The sequence below is a fragment of the Capricornis sumatraensis genome, chromosome 10, assembly GCF_032405125.1.
Source record: "Capricornis sumatraensis isolate serow.1 chromosome 10, serow.2, whole genome shotgun sequence".
Classification (NCBI taxonomy): domain Eukaryota; kingdom Metazoa; phylum Chordata; class Mammalia; order Artiodactyla; family Bovidae; genus Capricornis; species Capricornis sumatraensis.
Genome location: NC_091078.1, coordinates 12,642,628 through 12,668,880, shown reverse-complemented (window position 1 = coordinate 12,668,880; position 26,253 = coordinate 12,642,628). Strand labels below are relative to the sequence as shown.

The window sequence follows — 26,253 nt, the reverse complement described above, 5'->3', positions numbered from 1 at the left end:
TCTGTTGCAACTACTCAACTTTGTGGTTTTGACTTGAAAGCTGCCATTGATAATACGCAAATAAATGGCTATGACTGTGTTACAATAAAACTTTATTTACTAAAACAAGGAGAAGGGCCACAACTGGCTGGCCTCTGCTGTAAACGATCGATAAGTTTCTATCAGCTAGAAAAGCAGAGGAATCACAGGCAGAGGAAAAAGTTATAGAAATGTGTATATAATGAAAACAAGACATTTTTTTAAAGAAAAGTTAAATGAAAGATACATGGAGAATGGAATTAGTAAAACAAGTTGAGGTCAAACTGCGAAGGGCTTTGAAGGCTGGAGGTCGCCCTATTGAAAACAAGAAGCCATCAAAAGTTTATTATTTTCTCCTTTAAATGGGATAACAACATGATGGAATCTGTGCTTTAACATAATAAATGTAGTGGCAGTTTAGTAGCAAGAGAGACTAATTAAGTGGAGGGCAGCAGTAGTCTAACAGATGAGAAAAAAAATGAGGGCTTGAGGTTAGCAATGCCACTAAGAAGAAGAAGAGAGGGCTTGAAATATAATCTGGAGATCAAACGAGATGGCTTGGCCATCAGTAGGATGGAGGAGAGAGCAGGATCACAGAACCCTTAGGATTTCAAAATGTGTATCAATACTCACTCAAGCCATTTCTAGACTGTCCCCACATCAGGTCTGCTCAAAGAAAGAGGCAAAGGCGGGGCGTGGGTATTTGGTGCAATTGACCCTGATCCTTGCACTAATCTTACTAACAGGGAAATCAACAAGCAGAAGAGTCCAACTGCTTGTAAAGAAATATGGAAGAGGTGATGTTATGAAACCTCACCACCACTCAGGCCTCAAAGATCAGCTGAGAAGCTGAGATCAAGATCACCATCAAGAAAAGAAATTTTGATGGAATTTAACAGGAAAGAAACGTTCTCTCTCCCAGTCCTCTGTTCCCCTCGTTTGCTCTGCAACCTTGTTCCAAAAACACACTGAATTCACTGTCTCTACATCTACTTTAGAGACGGAGAAGTCATAAGGCAACTTCAGCAAGATAAAGAATGACGAGAAGCTGAGTCACAGTTGGTCCGTGAGGTCCTATTACTGTCTCCCTTTTTCAGAAGAGGAAGCTAAGGAATAGAGAGGTTCTAGAGCTGGTGCAAAGGCCCGTGAGAGCAAGGGATGATGTCAACTCTGGGACTGCCTAGATAAAATAAGACAATGTTGGTGCCTTGAGAAGTGTAAGGACTTACACATGTATAAGGCGTTATTCTTATGGTAGCAATCAGCATCTGCCAAACATCCATTTGGTGAACAGATCAAAACATGACTGCATCAGGACTGTTCTCTAAGTCCCCAGAAAATGTACAAATCTCACCCCTTCTCTCTTTTTCCCTGCCTTAAGGTTCCCAAGAATGTCAAGCTTTAATTGCCAAGGAGATCACTTAGTTCACTACACAGTGAGTGGGAATAGCTTGGGAGATCCCTACTATAATGCAGAGAAAAGACAGGAGATGTTAGCCTATCAGAGACCCATCTTTGTGTTCAGGGGAGAATTCTGTGAAGGAGCGGCCCTTCCCGAAACCAGCACCTTGCATATTTCACAGCTACATCCCCAGGCCTCCAGGCCACGTGACCTGAGTCTCTACCTCCTCCCTGTCTGCGTTCACAGCAAGCTTCATTCTGTCATTTTCACTGTGCATCTCTTTTCTCTGCAGGTCATTGTACCTCCTTTTTCAGCAACACCTGTTTAGGGCTTGGGCTTTGAAGAATCCCTGTGAATGAGTTCTCTCAGTTGGATATGTTATAAGCCATATGTGGAAACTGACTCATCTGCACTGAAGAAATGACCAGATCAACCTTGACAAAATGCAGAGAGCAATTCAAAACCACTCAAAGGTAAGGGAACGCTTGGTACATCCTGAGAGAGCTCTGTGAGCAATGGAGAAAGCTCCCTGCCCACTTCTTACCTTGAGCAGAACACACAGAAATATGATACAATAGAAAATATCCATGAGACATGAAACCTTCGGACACTTTAAGGTGGGAGGAATTGTTATTCTGGTGCTGTAGGATACCAGTGTCAATGATCTTAATAGTCATGAAGCGAAAGTGTTAGTCGCTCAGTCACGTCGGACTCTTTTCAACTCTTTGGACTGTAGACCAGCCTTCCAGGCTCCTCTGTCCATGGAATTCTCCAAGCAAGAATACTGGAGTGGGTAGCCATTCCCTTCTCCAGGATATCTTCTAAAGCCAGGGATAGAACTCAGGTCACCGGCATTGCAGGCTGATTCTTTATTATCTGAGCCACATGGAAGCCACGAGTGGCCTTAGATGTGTCTCCACATTTCAGCAGGTTGACCAGGTCACCTACAAATAGTCACAGCTCTCTACAAATGGGCCCATTTCTCACATGACCCCACCTGATGCATTATTATTTTTGTGTCACCCTGACTCACATGAAAATGATCACGTTCATCAAAATTAGTAAAACTGAATGCAAATACCACAAGTCCTTGATTTTCTGGGACAAACACGCTACATACATGAGCATACTTCGTATGGTGGTGTCCCTGTCTTTCCTCATTTGAAACATTGGTGGGTTTTGGCTACTGTGATTTTTTTTTTTGGTATTTGTTTCTAGATCTTCTTTCCCAGTATTGAACTTTCACAAAAAATATGAATTGTAACTCCTAGCTGATGATTTTTCAAGATCCTTCAGTTATGTCCTAGTTTTTCTTTTTCTTGCTGTATTATTCCCTCTGAATCTTCTTGTATCCTGATTGTGGGGTATGAGAAGATTGTACACCACACACACATTACATCTGTATACCTATATCTGCATAGACGCACATACTATATTGTAAGCGGCTTAGAAAGTTTTGGGAAACTTCCAGATCTGGGGCCATCTGGCTTCTGGCAGACCATCTATTCCTTTAGCCGATGGCTCAGACTCTTTCATTCATTCATTCTTTCATTCATCAAATATTTACTGAACTGGAACCCTTCAGGCCATCTCCTATTCAGGTATTCTCGCCAAAACACAAACTCAGCCAAGAATGCGAGTGTAGTATATTTCTGACCCTGGAGGGAAGGCAGGCAGTCCCCCAGGTCTTTTCTTGACTGAGTGGCAATCCAACTGGCTCCAGCCCAGAAAGCTGGCAAGGGCCCGAATGGAGATCACATTCAGGCAAGCAGTCAGCTCCACTCCCAGAAGACAGCCCTTGCTTGGTGGTCTACAGAGCGCCCCTGTAGGTACCATCTTATGTGGCTCCAGCTCCAAGGAGCAGTCTTTCTCACTTCACTTCAAAGTCTTTCAGTGTAGCTGATGGTCCCTGATGCAGACTGGCCTCAAAAGCTTCCACTTTGTGCACAGGGTTTTTCTCTTTAGCTTTAGGAGTATTTGGTGGTACTCATCCTATCCTACAGAACGGGATAAAACCAGGACTTTCTGTTTTATGAGAAGAGGTTGGAAGAGTTTTCCTTTTGCTATTTCCCTTGGTGGTGGGAGGGTAGCTCCTCCTATGGATGACCAGATGAAATGGTCAGAGAAGGAAGGCCACTTTGGAATCTCCAGACCCTTTTTCCCCAGCTCACCTGAGCTAGACATCAGAAGAATGCCTCCTCAGAACAAAAATCTAGGGGTTTGTCTGGAAGCTCTCTGCAAACGAGGCACTATTTATCAAAAAGTCTTTTTGATGCTATCTGAAATTTCAACTGTGTGGATCTGACAATGTTGAACTTGTTTCTGTCCATGCAGATTCTCTTTGAAAAAATGTTTGGCTGGAGAAGCAAAATTTTGGTAAGCAAATGTGAGGATGGATGATTCCCTGGTTATCTAGGTAATTCAACATGATGGAGCACCCAGTGGTTAAGACTCTGCACTCCCACTGCGGGCGGTGCAGGCTCAAGATCCCTGGTCAGGGAACTAAGATCCCATCTCATGTAGCACGGCCAAAAAAGGAACAATGTTGGTTTAGGAGTAGACCTCTGAAAACATGGCATTCTCAGCATGCATGCTCTACCACTGCTTGAGAGCTCAGGATTCGTGGGCTTTTCTGTGCTGTTTAAACTACCTTTTGGGGTTGAAGGTGTGCATAAATCCTCCAGTCCTGGATGCTCACATACACACACAGTGAACTCAGATCAAATTCATGTGCACTGAGAAATGAAAAAGAAAAGAAAATTGCACCATGGTACTCAGAAATGCCACATGACTTCCTTGGATTTTGTGTGGCCATACTTCACAGGAAATGTGTTTTGTATTTCCACTGGAGTCGGATAAGTGGTTGGAAATGACAGTGGATTCTCAGTGAATGGGACGTGAAGCACTTGATTATTTTCTCCCCTCCATAGATGGAAGGAGACGTTCTGTCTTCCTGAGAAAGATGGGGAGAGAAAGAGTTGCCTTGCCATACACAGGGATTTTTAAAAAGAATTCCTAGGAGCTCTAATGGGAGCCACTGCAGGCAGCTTGAGCCAGGCCCCTCAGGGCTGGTCACACGCCCCTCTGGTGGCCCTTCTTGGCTTTGCTTCTGCTGCTCAGCCTGGGTCAAGGCCATTCATGCCAGTGATTCAGAGATGCCTGGCTCTATCCCCATCGACACACTCAAGATGTGGGTCTTGCTGGAAAATGGGAGGCTGGTCAGGGAGGAAAAAGAAATACTGATTCGAAAAAGAAAATTGATGAAGTGGATCCCCAAGACCAAGAGCAGTGGAGGCAACCCAGTAGGTCTCTAGTCCCAGCCATATTGTTGTCGTCCAGTCACTAAGTGGTGTCTCTTTGCGACCCCAGGGACTGCAGCATGCCAGGCTTCCCTGTCCTTCACTATCTCCTGGAGTTTGCTCAAACTCATATCCATTGAGTCAGTGATCCTATCTAACCATCTCATCCTCTGCTGCCCTCTTCTTTCCCAGCCATGACTTCAGGAAATTCCCTAGAAGACGACTTCACAGAGCCCCAGCTGGAATCACAATAACTGCTGGGTCAGCTGGGGAGAATTAAGCTCGAGAAATTTAACTAATGTGGAATTCAGCCACTTCAGCGCCATTAATTCAAGTTCCTTTTAAAAGGATTTAATTTCTTGGAATTGTATCTGGATAATGTGCTTCAGCTGTGAGTCCTAGAGGCTGTTAGATCGAGTCTTCCTTCTTTGGGCTTCTGAGGGGAGCTTGCTCCCTCCTCCTCCCGGCATAGCCCCAACTCACTGGTCTTCTTCACTCTCACAGAGGGGTTACTCAGGACCTCCTCAGGTCCAGTCCTTCCTTCCATGGCTGCCATCGAGGTCTTCCCAAGACAAAGCCTCTATGGCCCATTCCCCTGTCAAATACCTAGAATGCTTTTTATGCTAATAAGAGGGCTCTACTCAACCTGTGATTTTTCCATTAGTCATGGACAGATGTGAGAGTTGGACCATAAAGAAGGCTAAGCACTGAAGAATTGATGCTTTTGAACTGTGGTACTGAAGAAGACTCTTCAGAGTTCCTTGGACAGCAAGGAGATCAAGCCAGGCAATGCTAGAGAAAATCAACACTGAATATTCGTTGGAAGGACTGATGCTGAAGCTTCAATACTTTGGCCATCTGATGCGAGGAGCTGACTCACTGGAAAAGACCCTGATGCTGGGAAAGATTGAAGGCAGGAGGAGAAGGGGGTGACAGGGGATGAGATGGCCAGATGGCAGCATCGACTCAATGGACATCAGTCTGAGCAAACTCTGGGAGACAGTGATGAACAGGGAACCCCAGTGTGCTGCGGTCCATCGAGTCACAGAGAGTCAGACACGACTGAGCAACTGAACAACAACTCACCCTTGAAGGCTCTTCTGCTGGCACTCCCAGGCACAGGTCTCAAGCTCCAGCCAAACGGGGTGGCCAGCTGTTAGGAGGCGCCGGCCCCCAGCCTCTGCTGCCACACCCTCTCATGCTGAGGCAGGACACTCTGTGCCTCCCATTCTCCGAAGCATATCTGAACTGGTCCATCCTGTGGAGCCTTTCCTCAGCTGACCAACAGGAGGTGGCCTCCAGGCCCCTACGTGGCCCTCCCTCTCTCACAACAATCTCCACACTACCCCCAGCTTGCAGGACTGGAATCCTCGTCTTTCTTCCCCTTCCTTGGAGACAGACTGACCTATCCATCTTCTTCAGCAAGTCAGTCTGCTCCACAGGCTGCAGAACTAACCATCCAGCCTGACCTCAAATCTAGCTCCACCACTGACTCACTGTGTGACTCCTGGCAAGTCTCTTAACCTCTCTGTGCCTCAGCTGCCTCATCTGTCAATGCACAGATGTGTCCATTTCCAGTTGCTTCAGCTGAAAATAAAGATTACTACCTCATGGTAAGGATTAATATTTGTAAAGGGCACAGAACAGCGCCTGCAGTGCAGAAAATGCTACATGGCTGTTCAATTTAACAACAACAAACACACATGTATACACATACCCCCTTGCAGTGTTAGCAGAGTCCCTTGCATATAGTAAGGGCCTCCCTGGTAGCTCAGTGGTAAAGAACCTGCCTGCCAATGCAGGTAACATAAGAAATGTGGGTTCGATCCCTGGGTCAGGAAGATTCCCTGGAGGCAGGCATGACAACCCACTCCAGTATTCTTGTCTGGAGAATCCCATGGACAAAGGAGCCTGGCAGGCTACAGGCCACAGGTCACAAACAGACATCACTGAAATATATAGTGAGAGTAGATATTATACTAAGGCTAGTCTTAATCCAAGTTAAGCAACTGGCCATTTCCCAGCACTGCTACATAAACAAGCCTTGGTTCCCAGATGATGGAAGACATATACACTAAGAGAAGGGGTGTCAGCGTTGCTTCAAAAGGGGAAAGTGATTTTGCAGCAAATCTTAGTAGCCCTCACTCTTCTTCCCTCCTCACCAATGAGTATGACCTGTTTGTACTCTCTACATCCACTCTATTCTGAAAACAGTTCCCATTATGCCATTCTGTGCTTCATCGCTTGTAGGCTTAAACACAAATCAAAGAGACCCCAAACGCTGAGAACTTTCCTATAAGCATGCTGGCAAATGTCCTAAGTCTGTTGGGCCAGATGACAAATGTCCATCTCAGATCAGGGAAGCATCCAACTCACATGATGGGCACCATATGAGAAGAGAAGTTCCCAAAGCCTGATTGAGACCAGAGCGCTCAGATCAACTGCTCATTTCCGTCTGGATGGGATTTGCAGTGTAGCCCGGGCCGCCGCCCTGCAAGCCTCTCTCCAGTGGCTTTACACCATCCTTGGTCTGATGCTAATTCAAGACAATGCCTCATCGCATCACAACAAATTAGCCACAGACACGCGATAGCAATCAACTCAGGGGGCTGTCCTGAATGCGGGCTGGGGGATTCCCTGTCTCCACGAGCCGCACGCTCCCACAGATGTTTCTAAAAGCCTCTTCCCAGAGGCCCATTTAGAGGGAAATTAAATGCAACTTTGACTTAATTAACGTTTTAAATGATAATGAATACAATGTAGATTCATAGGAGGCATTTACATTGTGTTGTAAAATTGATAAAAATTTAATAACTCTTTGTTAATAAGTTATGTCTCCCCAGACCCATAAAAGCCTAAGGCACTGCAAACTCCAGCCTGGGTCTAATCCAGGCTCCTGGTGCAGGTGGAGGAGGGAGGCAGAGATGGACTTGACATTTGCTCCAAGCCTGCTCTAATTCAAACCTCTGCTTGTTCATCAGGACTTTATTTCATACAGTAAAGGTCAGGATTTGGGCTCAAGGCACAGCCTTGACAAGAAAGCTCAAGTGAAAGGCGGGCTGGCCCTGGCATCTGTCGCCTGCGATAGGGGAGGAGCGGGGAGATGGCGAGCCAACTGGCCACATCTGCCCTCCACCATGGAGGTAAGAGGCAGAGCCCACTGCCTGGTGGTAGGAGCTGTCAGAGTGAGTATGGTGACAACTGGCCACTGTCCTGAAATAAAAATGCAAACATAATTTCCATGTCACCTTGCATAAGGACTTCTGTTTAGCTTCCTTGTGGCACACACGCCAACGCCTTTTCCGGTTTGTCCTTGAAGAGCCCAGTCCCTTATTAAGGCATCATACGCCTGGGAAGCAAGGAGTCCCACACAAAGCTCCCTCTCCTCTCCTCAATCTGGCCATTCTACTTCCTGTCTCCCAGCTCTGTTTCAAAGGATTTCTTTTAAAAGCTTGGTTGCTGTTTGCCTACTGTTCCCTTTCTCTTTCATCCACACGTGGTGCCTCTTCACAGCATATTTATCTTGAAGAATTTGATGGCACTGTTTTTGAGAGAAAGAGGAGAGCACATCATGGTCCCCAAATGCAAGTCAGTTGCTTCTAGACCTGTGTCATAATAGAAAAAGCAGCTATTTATTACAAATAAAAAAATGATTTGTATGGAGATGTCCTTAGAGATGGACAATTAAAAGGGTTCATTTCAAAGGAAACTTTGCCCAAACATGATGGTTGTCTAATAAAGTGCAAATTGTCTTACAGTGAGCTGACCACTGTAGGAAAGAATATATTGCGTCACCCTGCTGCTGAATGTGGCTACCAGAAAATCAAGGGACAGACGTGGGCTTCTGCAGTCTTGCCTTCTACCAACAAAAGTGCCCTAAGATTCCCATTGAGGTCCATTATGCATGGAATGATTAAATGGTTTCCCAGGCTGAGTTGCTTTCCTGTTTTTCCCTTCCTGTGATGAAGTGTAAATAGCCAAATCAGGGCACATGGGCCAAGCCTAAAGAGGTAGGGCAGAAGCCAAAAGTTGCTATAGTATTTGTAGCTGTAAACGGACACTGGGGAGAGAGAGAGGGATAAGGGAGAAAGAGAGATTCCACCAGCAAGTGTGAATAAATGGGAGACACTGTGGACCCAGAATTAATGGGTTTTAAAAAATACAAGGCAAACCATGATTTAGATTGATTTGGGCTGAGTGTGCTTTGACTGTCCTTTTTCTTTCTACCGCTGATGGTGGTCGTGGGAAAAAAGAGCCTTTGGTTTCAAGGTCCAGAGTAAAATAAACAAAATTTAGGATTGGGGAGCTTGAGGAAGTCACCCAAAACTATACCTACAGAAACGGACTGAGATAATTATGTGCTGTTGATTTTTAAAGGCAGCTTATTAAATTAGATCTCCCTGCAACAGGCATTGGTGACAGTCAGCATCGAGTGTGCCCTATTTCAGACACTCTTCTAGAGCTATTTGCACCCCTGCCCTAGTATCTGATTTTATATACTTCAAAATGTCATTAGTGCAGTCGGGTGACTTTAGTTCTACTGACAACATTAATTCTCTGCCTGTACAAACCAAAGGCTACTTGGGATAAGCTGATTTTTGTTTATTATCTCACAAGACTCAAGATTACACTAAACTGATTTTGGTATTTCTCCTGTCAACCTAATCGTATTGGACTTCTCTTGACTAAACCATTAGAGTTGAATGCCTCCTTGTATTATATTTACACCCAAAAGAAAAGTTGTGCACCATTTAAAATTAGCTACAGCAGTGCACAAGTGGGTGTATGTAATTGTGCAGGCTTAAACTATTAGTAAATTGAAAGGCTAGTGTGAGTGATCATACATGTGCTTTAGTTGAATCTATTTCTGAGTGCAAGTCTAAAGATCTATTTCTCTTCGAGCACATAATCAATTTGTTCATGCCAAGGTTACTGATGGTTGCAGCCAGCATCATGTCAGGCAGACCTCAGCAGGTCTGAATCAATAGGGTCTTATATTGTCACTGTATCATAATTTGGATTGTCCCCATTTGATTAGATTTAACAATCAGATATCAGGCAAGGCTGAAATAACAAGAATAAATTCTAAACAGAGAAAAGACACTATTTTACAAAATTATATGGAAGAGAAGTGGAACCGATGAGAACTTCAATCTACATTTATGTGTGTGTGGCTACTGTCAGACATATATATGTATGTTTGAGAGTACTAGAACATAGCTACTTGTGAAAAGTCTCGGGCCCATACCATCTGAGCATCTTTTAAGATAGCTGGTACTTCTGTTTAGGATCAGGCAAAGTAGAAGCAGAATCAGAATGATCCAAAAATGGTGCACAGCAATTCTAACCCAGCATATTGCATGGTTCATTCCTGCCAAAAATAGAATAGTCTCGTGATGCATCCCTACTGGTCACTCCTTGTCTAACTGTTCTGACACTGCTTGTTAGGTCTTTTGTAAAGAACTCTTCCTTCTCTGCAAGTCTTTTTGTCAGCACGATGTTCACGGACATCTCACAAGTTCAACAGAAGGAGACATCTGTGAGAAAAGTATGTGACTTAACAACACAGGGAATGTGTAAGGGGCCACACCTCCAAGGAGAGGTCCGCGGAGCAGGCAGGCCCTGCTGTTAGGAGGCAGATTTTTAAACCTGTGTGAACACTTTTAATATATCGCTGCTCCTCTGGGAACTGGCTACTTCTTTTCCCACTTCAGAAAACACATAATGGGACTTTGCGTTTCAAGTTAATGTGCCTTGAAAACAGAAATCTTTCCCCTTATAAGAAAAAAAAAAAAGAAGTAAAGAAGTAGAGGAAAGGCAAAAGAGAGCAAATCAACGAGTCTCCAAAATACACCGGCTCAACTAGGAAACTGCGACCAAAGCAAGCTCCATAATAGTATAATGACCTTTAATGACTGTCTTGGGAAACAATACAGCCCCAGCATAAAAGACAAAGGGCAAAACCCATCATGGTTCTGCTGACACTAATTCAAGATGATTTTCAGAACAACTAAAGAATGTAAGAGAAGTAATCTGATCCGCCCATCTGACCTCACTTTGATGCAAGGGCCCTTCTGCTGCCATTTCTAATTGTCAGACCCTCTACGTCTCACATCTGTTCATATTTAATGAAAAGCCCACTCTCACCACTGCTTTTTGAGGCAACCAGCCCTGTCCAATGGGCACCACCCAACCCCACCACTAGCTAGGGGAGGCCGGGGATTGCTATTGGAACTCTGCCAGTGGAATTCTGCATAGACATAGACATCCTTTAATTGGAGAAGAAGGGCTTACGTGGGCCCATGGAGGGGCTCAAATTGGAATGGATTTTTCTAACTTATTATTAATGGTCAAAGGTGAGCGGACTCACACAGGGATGGATGAAATCTGCTTTTGTTTGATGGAGTGACGACGGCGGGGAGGCTAATGAAACAGAGGAGGCAAACGGCCCCCCCGAGCTGTCAGTACCAGTTACGCCTTTGACGTACAGCCCAGAGCACCGCATTCGCAATAGTGGGGCTGATGCTGGATGCGTAGAAAGACAACAATCTCAAGCCCAGGATGTTTCTGAGTAGATGGGACAATCCCACCCTTAATTCTTCTCCTGGTCGCCATCAATACTTGGATTAAATTGCAGAGCTGAGAAATCCCCCCAATTATGGTTTTGCCTGCATAAGATGGAAATTGCACATACTAGGCATCATGGGCCTCAAGCAGGGGACATAGATTTGCTGTGATTGGTAGAGGCGGCCAGTGCCAAGACATGACCACAGGCCTGAGTTTAGAGCCCGAGTGGCTCCTTCCTTTTCTCCACTTGATCTCTGGCCAAGGTTTTAGAGCTCGGTGGTTACTTCAAAATAGAAGTTGTGCCTTAGGTGGGTAACCAAGGGGGCTGGTGCTTACATTTGCTGCCATCAGTCAAAGAGACGTAGTCAAACTGGAGCTCACTAGAGCTCACCCCTCCACCACCCCTCCTGCCCAGCTCCTGTCTTTGAACCTGGTGTCCTGCCACACATCACAGACAAACAGGTTCTTTGCATGGTTGTGACCCAGTTCACCGCCATGGTGTCATATGAACTGGAGAGATCTGTGATGAGAAGAATGGAGTAAGGCCACCTACTGTGGCATCTGAAGATTTCAAAGGAAATTTCCTTTTGAGGATGTTAGGCCACTGTGATTGGGACAGTCCAAAATCCCTCTCACATTACATCTATTCAGTGCCACTGCAAAAACAATTAATCCTGTCCCTTGGCACTGTTGTGAAGGAGCAGTGAAATCACAAACCAGAGGCAATGATGATTCTCTGGTCCTAGATCAGACTTTTTCAAAGGCTGCTAAGACTGCTCCCAGCACAGATAACGTCTCAGACCTCAACTGTGAGTTCAAATATCAGCACCGGGCTTGCCACACTCCGATGCGTACAGTGGGATGAGGGCTCCCTTGGCCCAGGACACCCCATGGGCCACAGCCATACAAGCACATCATGCTGGGCTCACCTTCAACACTAGCATGTAAGCCAGCTAACTTCGCATGGGGATAAATTCTCAAGAGCGAACTGCTCTTCCCCCCCTCCCCCCGGTGCCAGTATGAAGTAACTGCTGCTGGTGAAAATTTAGTTGAACCAGCTCTGGGCACTTAGAAGAAAAGATAATGGACAATATGGTTACCAACAAATATGGCGGGTGCTTCCAAGAGGAAGTGATGAACACAGATGGAAGGATCGGCTTCTACCATTCATGCTACCAAATAAGGTGACAGCCACCCTTGAAGGTATCCAAGTCCTCACGCAAACCACAACCTCCTCTGCCCTTAGAAGAGGACCCTCAGTGAATAAGCTGGAACTTTCAGTAATATCACCTACGAACTGTTTCAGTAAAACACCAGCAAAGTCCATGCTGAAGGCAAGGAATGGGGGTGTGGTGAGGCTCAGACATGCCAAATGGCCACTACAAGACCACGAGAGACTCTGTAACACCTCTGAGCTTGTGGGGGGCAAAGACCGACCCCAAGGACTGCACAATGGACACAAGGAAACCAGGGAGATTCTTGGCTTATGATTCTTGCTGTTATTCAGAATCACCATTGTGACAAGACAGCTTAGTTAAACAAGGGGAAAGGGCAGTTAATAATGGACTGATCCTTTGAATGAATCATCACTGGGAGAAAAAACTCTAGAATCTACCAGCCTGTAAGGGTTGGCAGATTCAGAATATTCTTTTTCAGAGCATTAGGAGGCAATCCGGTACTAGAGGAATGAGATACAAGTTAGGGAGACACTGTAAAGAAAAAAAACAAAAAAACCCCCATCTGCATGGAAACCCTGTTGTAGTTTGGAAAGTATCTAAGCTCACTAAAAGCACTTTTATGCCAGAGTTGGCTTGTTCTCTCTACATCGTTTTCCTACCTCCTTTCAACCCAATCCAATGTCTAACGCCTTTCCCCAAAGAGGAAGGCATACATTTCCATGCATCTCTGTATCAACTCAGCATCTGATGTGCTGTCACATTAATTTCTTTAAAGGAGAGAGGAATAGTGTCACTGGATTATAATATCACAGCCTGCACGCTCTTACAAGAAATGCAAGTTCACAGAATAGGGAGGGAAGCCTCCCCAGCACAGAGGGGGACACGTCACCACACACAGCGGGAGGGAACACAGCGCCACGGGCACGACACGAGACGGGGATGACGCCACGGACAGCACAGACGTGGGACTCTGTGTGTTGGGGTTGAACTTACAGGCACGGAAAGTGGTGGAGCAATCACTAACAGAGAGAGAAGAAAGTGGGAAGGCTCTCTCAAGGGTGTCCACGTTACCACGCACACGGCCTGACATGCATGAGCAGTCACGCTCAGAACGTCCGCAATCAAAACAACATGCCCGTCTCATTCTCTTGTAGATGGACATCTTGGCTATAACCACAGGGGTCGGATGGGAGGAGAGGAAGAGCGGTAGTTAATGGCAAAGTCACACACAGCGAGGCAGCTGGAAGGGCGCTGAAGGGATTGAACACAGGTCTTAGTTTACATTAACAGTCTTGACCCAGAAAAAATAAAATGCAGAGAGACTGTTGGTAACAGTTTGGTTGTACATCGAAAAGAGCAGAGAAAGTATCAGTGGCCTGTCGAGTCCTCCAAGGCTGCTGCGTATTATTTTTCTCCCCTATGTAAAGCGAGTGACCACAGGAAGGGCGTGGCTGATGACCACAGTGTTGCTGGATAAGAAGCAGCACATGTTAGAGACAGCAAAAACGCAACCAACATTTTTTTCCCCTGGCATGATGAATACAGGAGGACAAAATATACACACAGCCAATCAATTAATTCCTTATTGGGTACAATAAATGTTTTGGTTTTTTTTTGCAAGATGCAAGAATATTTAATATGTAGGCTTTCTAATTTCCATCCATTTCTGGGCATTAGGCAGAGGCCGGGACAAGCTTTCATCAAATTAGATGTGAAACGATTACATGTTAATATCGAATCTGAGGATGCCTCTGTTGAACTTCCCCAGAGTGAATTTACATGATGCCTATAGGAATTTAAATTTACTCTTGACAGAACAAATATCCAAATCTGTCCATGTAAGAAATGCAGCTACTCCAGGCGAACGCTGCATATTTGACATTAAAAGCATTTCACAAATAAGAAATCACCAGAAGCATATGAGATGCTGGTCTGTTGAAATGCACTAAGCTACTCATGGGTGTGTTTTCTGCTTACAGCTCAGAGAATGAAAATCGCATCTGCTTTTCTCTCCCCACCCACCAAAAATTCAGAAAGCTATAGGGTTATTGGTTAACAATAATTTTTTCCTATACAGAAAATATTGGCTAGCATAGATGAGAAATTATAAAACATGAGATGAGAGAATAGCTCCCACATAAAATATCTTACTGAGATCTTCATGAGGCCTTGAGAGCTTGTCTTAAGCTACTATCATAGGTTCGGCACTGCCTGGGAATCCAACTTGAGTGCTAATCCACAAAACTTGTTGGACCCCACAGTTCTAGTTCTCAAGGCGCTTCACCTCCACCCTTCAAGCCAATTTAGATTTCAGTACAACGAGAAGCTTTTGTACCTCATTTTGATGCTACAGCAGGCAAACATCATGACTTATCCTTAGCGCATGCCTGCCTGCTCCTCTCACAAGATGGGAGAAGAATTCATGTTTATTCCAAGCATCACAGCCAAACAGTCAGCTAGACTGGAGAGGTGTTATTCCCTGGGCCCATACCTTTCATTCTGAAAGTCATTTTTACCCCGTTTTTTTTTTTCTTAGTGGAGAAATGGTTGCACTCTTACTTTAAAATATGGCTAGTGGTTTTGCCCTCTTTGAATGTTACCGTCACCAGGAAGAGAGGTTTAAATCTCTCCAATGGGTCAAGTCCTGTTCTAAGACCTTTATGACTTGCCATCCAGTCTATTTGTCAAGCAGGGGGAACGTTATGATTGTGAGGAACAGGCACTGGGGGAGATGAATGAGAGATCTCTTCAGCAGCAACTCCATTCCCGTGATCTTGGCTCACACTTCTAGCGACAGGTTCTGTTAGCATCCTAGCTAGCCAGTTGTTCAGGTCATCACCATGCAGCCCCAGCCCTGTTCGATGCGTCATTCCTGAGCTTAGCTTTTACAAAGAAAAAAAGAAAAAATTCCACTATAGCATTTGAATCAGAAGAATTTAGAAGGCACGGTTTGATTGCCCAGACACCCCAAACAGCAGTTGTTGAAGTCAAGAAAGGGAAAACAGTCTTCGGTGGAAGACATGAAAATCAAGTTATTTTAAATGCATCCAGATCCGGTGCCCAACTCACAGACCACTTGCTTGTTTTTTCCTTCTCAGTTCTTTTACTGGAAATATTGACTTGTTATTTACACAGAGGAGGGAAACGAAGATGATTTTTTGTTTCGCTGTAGATAAATTGTTTTGAAAAAAAATTTTAATCAAATGCTGTAGCAGAAGAGAAGCCCATCAAACTCTGAAATGCTATGCTTCTCATTAGCAACAGTGCCTGGTTTTCGTTTTCATACTGCCATTTTGGGTTCATACACAGTAATAGACTCTGACACATTTATAGGGAAAAAAAGTTCTTATATGTATACTGTCTTTAAGGACAAGGGGAGGGCGGAGGGGATGGAATAACTTTTGAAATGGTTTTGTCAGGGGTAAACCCATCATAATGGGTGATTGAAACCTCCTACTTGATAAGAGTTCAGGAGGAAACACAAACTTCAAATCAGTGCCTCTCGGGGACTGTTTGCAATTGTTACTGTTAGCTCTTCTGGAGACCATGCATTGTTCTAAAATTTCATAGTGTTAGCATGCAGGAACAGGTTGAAACTAGTAATCAAAGCAGCAAAAAGGAAAAAAAAAAAAACAAAACCTTTTGCTATAAGAAGATTAAATGTTAATTGTCAGCACTCACATTCCAAAGCAGCATATGCATAAGAAAGAAAACATGCTATTTCTTGTCATTCCTTCCCAGTCATCAGTTTTACAGTCACACCAAATCCAAAAGAGAAATCTCAGGAGACAAACAAGCACCACCACACACACACAAAATCAGCGAGAATGATCAATGAGAGGCTGAAAGACAAGACAAAAACAGTTAAAAAAGACTGAGCGCCACACGCTGATAGACCTTTGTGAATTACAGCGTCTAGACCACCAATTAGGAGGTTGGCACTTTTGCTTTACTTCTGAAATAGTCCATTTTCACTGATCCCCCGTCGGGTGTCTTCACCTATATACTTCTGGGTCCACTTTCTTAAAAGGTAAGGCCCATTCTGACCTCCTTCCTGGTGATTGTGATTCATCGAGCTTGAAGGATGTTATGTCCCAGCCAGGAAGAACCTTCCACTGGGCCATGTTATGAGTCACAAAACAGGCTCTTTAATTAAAAATGGATGAGGGTGCGTCTCTCTGGTAGTAGCCGTTCCAAGAGAAGTAGATACTCTGTGTGTAAAATTATACTTTCAAGTTGTAAAATAAAATTCTATCAAAATTAAGTCATGGATCTCCAACTTTAGAAAGCACCTTCCTCATCCTCCTCGTCTCTCTCTCTCTGCTTCCTAATCCTTTGGTTTTGTTTTAGTGAATTGAGGCTGTTCAGAATTAACTGGTGTTTATTTCCATGTCTCCAAGACTGTTTCCTCTTTTAGAGCTGATGTAGGTTCGAAGGTTAATTTCAGATATCAGAGTGCCACTTAAAACTCCCAAGGTTAGGTTTCAAAGGGCAATTGTGAAGGTTTCAGTATTTATTTAAAACAGAAGTTAAGTTTCCTATCTACTCCCTGGCCACATAGAGTGTCCTCTCTCCTTTGGGGTTTGCTGATTTTCTTTTTCTATCTAGTCACCTAATGCTCTCTTCCCCAATCTCCATCCTCAGAAAAGGGAGTTTTCCACAGGGTCTCAATGGTAATGCTAAGTAGACCTGTGAGGACATCTAGTGGACCTGTGTGGAAGAGCAGCTAGTTAACAGACCACCCGAACAAGCTGGGTGAAGATGCTGCGTGCCTCTAAGAATTGAATCCTGCAGAGTCATTTCAACTCAATGGCTTCCCCCAATCCACAGAAGATTTTTAAGGAAGAGCCAGGATGAAAGCGAGAGAGGTTCCAGGACAGGGTCAAAAGTGGCAGCTTGCATGGGCTGTGCAGTCATGACCCATAGAGCAGGACTGCTTTGGCACCGGCTGGCTGGGTCTCCTTAGAGCCCTGTTACAGCTTCTGGAGACAGGGAACAGACAAGAGTGTCGCGGAGAGGTGTCCATGATGCGGCTGCATGTCATTCCATTTCAGCGTTCTTGGAACTTTATGCTCAATTAACTGTCCCCATCGGCTGGCTTAACTCTGGGAAAGCAGAGAAATACAAGCCCCTGGAGACGCCGTGTTCTCTTTGGCCCACATCATAAGGTTCTTGTTCTTGGACTAGTGCCACAGATTCAAAGAGGTTGTGTGGTTGCCAAGAATTAGACCCTAGGTCTCACCTTTCTCCTCTAAGAACTTTGTCCTAGCAGTTTTACAATTTGAGAAAAAGCTGTTATGCCCTTTCCTTCACCACGATAAAGTGCACATTCATCCAAGACTTCCATTATGACTTCCTAGTGCTATTTTTAGAGACAAAAGCATTTTCCGCATGGACATCATCAAAGCTGTTTACTCAAGTGTTGAAAACTGGAAGATTTCTCAGACATACTCTTGGACAACTTTTCCTATACGTGCAAAGGTCTCGATCATGCAAAAGGAAACCTGTAGAGAAGGGGCCGCTGTAGATTAGCTCGGTTACTGCTCTTTCCTTGTGTCAAGCTGACAGTCAGTTGTCAAGTTCAGGTTCTCTGCTGGTTAGCCCTTCAGAGCCAAGCTTGGAATGGAAGAGGGAGTTGGACTCCATCCCGTTCTCACACCATCTGCCTCCTGAATCAGCAACCAAATTGTCAGCCAATTTCCAATTGTAGAATCTTAATTTCCAGGGTGGGCTGGAAGGGGCAGGAAAAGCAGTGCTCGACTGAAAGGCTCAGGTGGAGTTTTCCAACTGCTGGGAAAAAATATTGTAGGTTTCAAATGGAGCAATTCGAGGCAAGACTGGAGTGTGGAAGAAAAAACAAAACAACAAAACCCTGCTCTTCAATCAGATTGCAACTTCATGTTTAAAATCAGTCCAGTGAAGGATGGATTATTTGCTGAAGGCAGAACTCTAGAGCTGCTCTTCGTATGCTTGGCAGCAACTAAAATTTTAAGTCAAAATATCCATGGAAGAAAAAGTCCACTGAGGTGTAAGACGGAGGCATTTGTTTGATGGAACAATGGGAATCTGAGAGCATTCTTTCAAGTCCTATAAACGGGGAATGATGTCTTCACTTGGTGAAATTCTCCAACCAGCTTCTGGAGGGAGGAGAAAGACCTTCCCAGGTAGTTTTCCAGGAATGGAAAGAAGGGAACAAAAAAGCTGGTTAATGATAGCAGCAGAGAGCACACTGAGCTAGTAGGGTGATCCTGCCCTGAACGCTGTACGGTGGCTGGAGAAGACAGAACAATTTGGCACTAGAGTTGTTTGCGGACTGACACCATGGTTTCCCTCCACTAGATACAGTAGGCAGCTTGGCAGGAAGGAAAGCTGTCCATGTCCTCAAGCCATTTTTCAAGATGTTCTGCAGATAAAGGGAGCCATGGAGCCAATTCTGGCAGAATTTTGCCCCAAATTGAAGGTCACTTTTGTTTTGTTGGTACACAGAGTATTCCATATCCTCCAACGACTAGCCCAAACCAGATGCCAACTTTCTTCTTCTTCTGCACAGGAGTAAGAGAGAATCAGGTGCAGAAACATCTCCTCCACATTCCAGGGCTGCTGTCCTGAACTGGTCTATAGGTTGGGTCTCTTGGACACGAGTAAAGATGGGTGCTTGTTGCTGGTGCCACGGAAAGCAGCACTGTTCGAAGGCACACATGGATACACTGGCCTGAAAGGTCATCATCAATGGCCACATCTTGCTGGGAGAGATGGTCCCATTCTTTGAGCAACGTAAGGCTCAAAGACTTACATTTACTCATCCAGGCTTCTACACAGCTCATTAATAAAATGGAACATACTCTTTGAGCCATCCCTTTCTGCCTTAAACAAGTAAGCAGATCTTGCAAGATGTCTAGGTATACAGGAACTAGGTATGTCCTAGTGGGTATTGCTGAGGGAGAAATTTGATTTTAAAGCAAAGGTACTTCACAGACTATAGAAAATAATTACCACTGTGGAAATACTTGTCTCCAGTAAGGCAATTTAGGTACTTACAGTCCCAAAGTTGGGTGTCCAATTAATTCTCTCTCAAGCACTTACTCATGTAGAGAGGCACGTATGGTGTAATAAATATATCACTCTCTATATATCTCTATGCTTATATATAAAAATGTACATTTTTACATATAAAGTACTGGTACATATCATATATATATATCTCAACATGGGAATATATATGCAGCATGTGTTTCCTTCAGGATAGGAATTCAAGCTTAATAGTAGAGGAGACCAAGTATAATTTATCAAAGGCAAGCATGACAATGACCTCCAATTGATGAGGCTTCTAGAGCTAGTGGGTAATTACCTCAGCCGACTCAGTGTCCCCTCAAGGTCCCTGAGACAAGGCCTTCAAGAGAAACACTGTTGTCAAGGTCTTATTTTCAAGTGGAAAAATAAGACAATGCCAGAAGCTGGCAAGAGGTTGGCAGGGAGGGGGGAGTATGGGGGGCAATGGAGGGGGTGGGAGGTGGATGAACAGAGAGGGGTTCCCTGCTCGCAGGGTTCTCCAGCTCCAGGCTACTCTGCAGACCAAGTTGGGCATGATGTTACTGCTACATGCAACATGAATACCAAAAGAAAAAAGAAACTGCAACTGTACAGAAAATAAAAGAAGTATCTCTTCTAGAGAAAGACAGGGGGAACTGGACTCTGGGCTGGTGGGAACCCGTTTTACTCACAATATATCACTACCAGTGTGCAGTTAAAATAGAGTAGGGGCCGTATTCCAAGGCAGCAATGAGAAAAAAAAATAAATCAAAAATATGTCAATGATTAGAAGTTAAAGAAAATTCCTTCAAAATACAGCAATTTAGAACATGACTTGTCCCCTAGGAGTCCACCTTTTGGCAAACTTTTAGAAGCTGGGGGAGAAAAAAGGAAATCATTAGACCGGATTTGTTACACAGAAAAAGAAAATGAGTAAATAGCAGATTCTGATAACTTGCTCCTTGGCCAGACAGCTGAATTTGACTCTCTTCCTGGATGGAGAACTATGAAAAAATGGGAAAAAATGCAAAAGTTAAACTATACTACCACAGAATTTCCAGAAACAGTGTCCACACTCAATATTTCTCCAGGTAGTATGACATAAGACGTTTAAGACTGAATGGAGGTGAATGGGGACGTTGGGGATGGGGTGGGGAGATTTAGAAAGGGAAAAGCGAGGTTGGGAGGGGAGGGTTAGAAAACAATAAAATCCAGGGACGTCATCAGCTCTGCCCTCCCAGAGACATATCATTCCAGGATGAGTTATTAATGCTAGGCCTACCAGGTTTGGACAATGGAGCGTGGGTCTGCTGCCCTCTCCAACTTAGGGTTATAGCCAATGTGTATTCAAAGGCAGGAAACCACCCCGACTTGCATGCATTATTAACACTTCTAGGTCCTTCTAATAAAAGTTTCTTTGCAACCCTAATCTATCTCCCCCAATTTCCTAACCTGCCCAGTATGCCCAGGGAAGTTCAAGTTTAATCATTCATTTTATTCTAACCACCCTGCACACATATGCATCGGCTGCTATGGCCTTTTAATGAGGAATAATGGTATGTGGACAGTTCTGACCGCTATCAAGCATTAGCCTCACAGCTGAAGGCCTCCATGAGGCCCTAGAGGGGAGAAGGGTGCAGAGAGAGGGAGCGAGGCCCTATCTCACTGCTTGGCTCTGCAGGGACAGTCCTTTTGTAGCAGTCTGTGCTGCCCTGTAGGATGGGAGACCATTCGATTCACTAGCTGAACCAATGTTAAAGGTAATGAGAGTAGAATTATTTCAAACAATTATGTCCCTCTCTCTCCAGGATGAAGCTAAAGCCAGCTGCTGCTTGCTTGCCTGGAATCAAGATGGAAAAATATCCTAGAGGTCAAACCCTCATTTCCAGGGATTAAAAACCTGACTGCTGGGTTCCACGTCAGTGCCCAGTGAGGAACATGTCAGCATCCAAGCAAGAGTCAGCATCCAAGCAGAAGTCATTCCCTGCCATTTCCATTCTCGGCTCCCTAGAGCCTGTTCTCTGTCTAGTCACCAGGGAGATTTTTTAAAACAAGAATGGATGATATCATTAACTTGCTTAAACTCTTGCAATGGCTGTATTTATTATAGGACTAAAACCCAAGTTTCTTCCCATGGCCTCTGCCTGACCTCATCTCCTACCAACCTCTCCCTGACTCCACCAGCCTCACTGGCCTTCCTGCCTTTGCTCAAACACCACCAACTTATCCCTGCCTCTGCCCATGCTGTTTACCTGGACTGGATCTCAGCTTCAGCATCATCTCCCAAAGAACGCCTTCCAGACCTTTCTGGCTAAAGCAGCATCCCCTACAAGATCCCTCACACTCTCAGGCAGTCTCCTCTCTCTGCAGAGCACTTGTCTCTCTCTGAAGGTATTTAATTATTTCTATCTCACTGTTTATCTCCATTCACTAGAGTGAAGACTCCAGGAGGGCAGGGATTGTCTTATTCACTGCTCCCTCCCTGGCACCAAGAATAGTGCCTTGCACAAAGAAGGCACTCAAACACATGTGAATGAGTGACCAACAAGTGAAAGGCGCCTTGCCATTTCACTGATACCCCATGTGGCCAGATTCTCTGGCAAGTATCTGGTCAAGGGTTATTGGCATTAAGACTCTCCTGCATTCCCCAAACCCCTCCACTACAAGGGTTTTCTGACAAGAGTTCATCCTATCCTACTTGTTTCTCTCCCATGTACTTCTGCCTTGGGATGTTGTGTTCCTTCTGATGGAAGCGATCCAGGCAGTGCCTGGTCAACTGAGCTGTGTTTCTGTGTTTCCAACCAACTGAGCTGAGCCGAGTGGATGTACTGCCCAGTGAGAAGGGCCTTTTGAGTTATGGAGTGTGGGGGACTGGATGAGAAGTGAGTTTGTTCTGTGTCTTTACAGGATTTTAGATGCTCTTCCTGGTAGGCTGCCAGAATTAGAGAATTCTTAGGCCCCAAGAAGTTAGAGGTATGGCTACTCTGCACGGTGAGGTGTCAGAGATGGGTAAAGGAGATCGTGTGTTAAGTCAGTGGACCAAAGCAGCCCCAAGCTTGGGAATCAGCCCTAGAATGTTTCTGAAGAAACTTCTCTAGACCAAGAGTGCTTCCCATGAGCGTTTGCCACAAGACTGACATAAGCCCATGTGTGTGCTTGTGAAAAAGCATTGTGTGGGGTGATCTTTTATCACTGGGTTCTTACTCTTCAGACCCCAGATCACTCACCCTGCCCTTTTCTCTTACAAAAAAGACTAGGGAACAGCACCAAGATAAGTCTTCAGGAGAGCCTGAACCCCTGTCTGTCAGATCTGTGTGATCTCATCAATCTCATCCTCCCACTAAACTTGGAGCCTCACTTTCCTCTTTCTGTAAAATGGGATTAATAATACCTGCTGACAACTACGCAAGGTTATGCTGAAGATCAAAGATAATAATGATCTTAAAGAGCCCAAGAGCTCTGGAAACATTAAAAACACCACGGGAAGGAAGGAATCACTATTGCTGTTTTCTCCAGGGTTGTGAACAACTTCTATTAAACAATGCAATGTAATGACTGCAAGCTTAACGTGACGCCCTAGTGCTTTAGGTCAAGAGTTCACCATCTACCATTCCTGATTTAACATATCCTCCTCAAGAAGTCCCACTGGCTGCTTTGAGCCCAACCTAATCCATCCCAAAGAGCAATGGTGTTTGAGGTTTGGTCACTAGGCAATGGTATATAAAGTCCATTGGGGATGACCAAGTTCTTCCCTTAGGCCAGTCTGAAGGTATCACAGCTGAAAACGCTGACCTCTGGTAACCAATCCAGCAAAGATCCCAAGTGGAAAGAGAGTCAGCTCCCAAACCCTCAGACTCAGTTTCCCTTCAGCCCTAGCACAGCCACCTTTACACTTGACAGCCCCTAGTCCACTGAAAATCACCAGGCGAAAACACTCCCTCCTCCAGGGCCTCGGCTGCCCTCCATCTCAAACATAGATCGCATTTACTGTGTTTGATGGACACAGCTACCTAGGCATCCCTTTAGAGTCAAGAAGTGGGGATTAGGCGTGAGGCTCACACCGAGGTGTTGATGGTGGCGATTTTCCATCCTCTGCTCTGATCAAGTGAGGACAAGCATTTATTTCATGTCTCTTTAAACTGTGGGGTGAAACATAAACATATTCAAGAACCCTCTTGATGTTTAGTGTTTCTTTAAAAAGAAAAGGAGAAGGGAAATGAATTGGGGGAAAAGAGGAAGGAGAGAGGGAGGGGAGGGGGAAAGAAACACTACTTACGCCGTTTGCAGCCGCATTTTTTTATCCTTTTGGGATCCGTGATGTCATCATGACAGGCCTTGCAGTAAAAAAATGCCCTGGAGAGAGAGAATGGAAAAACTGACACATTTCATAATCCACCCAAGTGAAATGAGGACCACATTTCCTCCACCATGGTGCCAAATTAATGAAACACGCCAGCACTAATTTCCTTTAATCTTCTGAAAGGTTTAGACATTCATAGACGGAAATGTTTGTTGCTAGACCATTTACTTCAAACACAGGATTCTGCAATTTGAGTTAGTGCTTCTTTTCATAAACTTTTATTTGAAAAGGAGCTGGGAGAGAGTTTGCTGACGTGACACACCACGTCTACCCTCCCTGCTTTCATTTTGGAGAACAGCCCTCAATGCTACTCATCAGAACACTTGGGCAACCAGCTCTGGGCCCTCGGTGGGAGGTTAAATACATCCCTGACATCCTCATGGTCTGATCAAATAGGTATGAAAAGGGCACAGGATGACATTCCTCAGTCAAATAAAAATATCAGCCTTGTCACTGATATTTGAAAGCACATTCTCTTGTCAGCCAAGGTAAGCAAGGTTGAAGAAGAAGCGAAAGTCGTGGGGGTCCTCTGTCAAATTCCTTCTGGGATTTCATAGCCCATATTTACTCCCAAACAGGCCAGACTCACTCCCACGCTCTCCGGACCTGAGAATACTGCATTAGTGAAGGTTTTCTTCATACTAAGGAGCAGAGTTCATTTGACCCCAGGGATGGGTTGGGCAGAGGGTGTTATAGGGTTAGGGTAGAGGACTAAACTTGGGTGGAAAGGTGACCCACAGGCAGCAATCAACAAGAACATCCCCTCAGGTGACTCAAGTGTCAATATGTGATTACAAGGTGCATTGGCTGTGTTGGAGATATTCTGGATGAGACTCCAAGGTCACTGGAGCACTGTTTAAAATGTACAGGGCCTGGAAAAACAGCACTGGGGGCCTGTATCCTTTCAGTACTGGGGAGGGGGGTGGGTACTGTGATAGTGATAAAATACACGGGAACAACCTTCTGAATAAGGAGACTAACAAAATTTCTGGCTCACCACCTTCATCACTCCCAACATGCAACTGAATGCCAAGGATAAACATGGTCTTTCCTTGACCTAGACTATAAAGAAGCAAACACATTTCTTGACCATGTTATTCTCAGGTCCTTTTTGTTTCTCGTAGGACTTCATTTATGTTTGGCACTGCCTGGAAACCAACTCTAAGGCTTTGGGATCTGGAAGAGATTGTGTAGATCTTGCTGCCGCAGTCCCTGGAACTCAGTGTCCTCATCTGTAAATCGAGGAGGTTGTCATGATCTGCCCAAAGCCATCCTGTCTAGACCTTAGCCAACTCCAGGACGTCTAAAGTCAAGCCCAAAGCTCTTTCTACCTTAGCAGCTCAGCCACTGGTTAAAATGCCAGTTCTCAACCATCTTGCAAAAAACAAAAGGTAGCTGATTGCTTGGCTGAGTGACAGTGTGGCTAAGAATCCAGCCAGTGATGACTTTCCTTGAAAGGGGAAGGACAGGAAAGGAGGAAGCAATTTTTCTTTCACTTCCCTTGGACATTTTCTCCCCCATTTGATGTTTCTACACATAATAATAATTGTAACAAAAATGCATTTATAGAGCACAGATTATAGCCCAGGAGGTGTTTTAAGCATGTTATAAGCATTAACACATTAACATACTTGATTCTCAAACAATCCTTTGAAAGAGATATGATTATTATCTCTGAATTACAGATAAGGAAACTGAAGCACAGAGAGGTTAAGTGGCCTGCCCAAGGTCACAAAGAGAAGAGTAGCAGAGCCCAGATTGGAACTCACACAGTCAAGTGGCAGAGCCCAAGGTCTTAACACATCTCCACTAAAGAGATGGTGAGACAATGGTGGGTCTGAAGAGATGACTAAAAAGGTAAAGTATGATTATTTCATGAATTAAAGCTGGATTCTGAAAATGAGATATGCAAAGGGCCACACATGTAAACTTAATGAGTGAAATGGGGGTGGAGGGGCCTGTGGTGACCTGGAGATGCACTCCCCCAACCGAGGGCAGAGTATCTAAGCTGCAGCTGATCCTTGCTAAGAGGCACTTCTCTGCACTTCCCCACCCATCTCTGCCTTCCATGCTCACCTGGCAAAGCCCTGCTGCTCAGTACACCTGTACTCAAGCAGCTGAGCCTTGCTGGGGAAAGGAACACACCTCTGGGCCAACTGATTTTGCTTTAAATCCACGGGTGTGCATGCCAGGGGCCTTTTCGCACTTCTCAGGATCCCCTGCCTCATACCTCCTCCTCCCTGTGAACTCTCTCGCCACTCCCTCTCCTCCTCACTGCACCCCTTCTCCAGCTGGTGACCTTGCCCCATCCATCATCAAGACCACATCTGCATTCTGCAAAGCTGGCCTTTGGGTCTCCTTGTCCTCGGGTTTCCTGTCGCGTTTGGCCAATGGGAGGGG

At 44.9% G+C, this 26,253-nt stretch overlaps 1 protein-coding gene across 24 annotated transcripts in view; it reads right to left on the bottom strand.

The window, feature by feature from the left end:
* The window catches only part of KCNMA1 (potassium calcium-activated channel subfamily M alpha 1), a 762,349-nt gene that overhangs the window by 117,971 nt on the left and 618,125 nt on the right, over positions 1-26,253 (bottom strand). For 11 of the 24 annotated variants that reach the window (XM_068982830.1, XM_068982833.1, XM_068982844.1 and 8 more), the window contains one exon: positions 23,770-23,846. In XM_068982830.1, coding sequence (XP_068838931.1) covers positions 23,770-23,846 — 77 coding nt within the window. Of the gene's footprint in view, positions 1-13,457; positions 13,632-20,185; positions 20,195-23,769; positions 23,847-26,253 lie in introns of all 24 variants that reach the window. The other 13 variants (XM_068982831.1, XM_068982832.1, XM_068982835.1 and 10 more) reach the window with 3 other exon arrangements.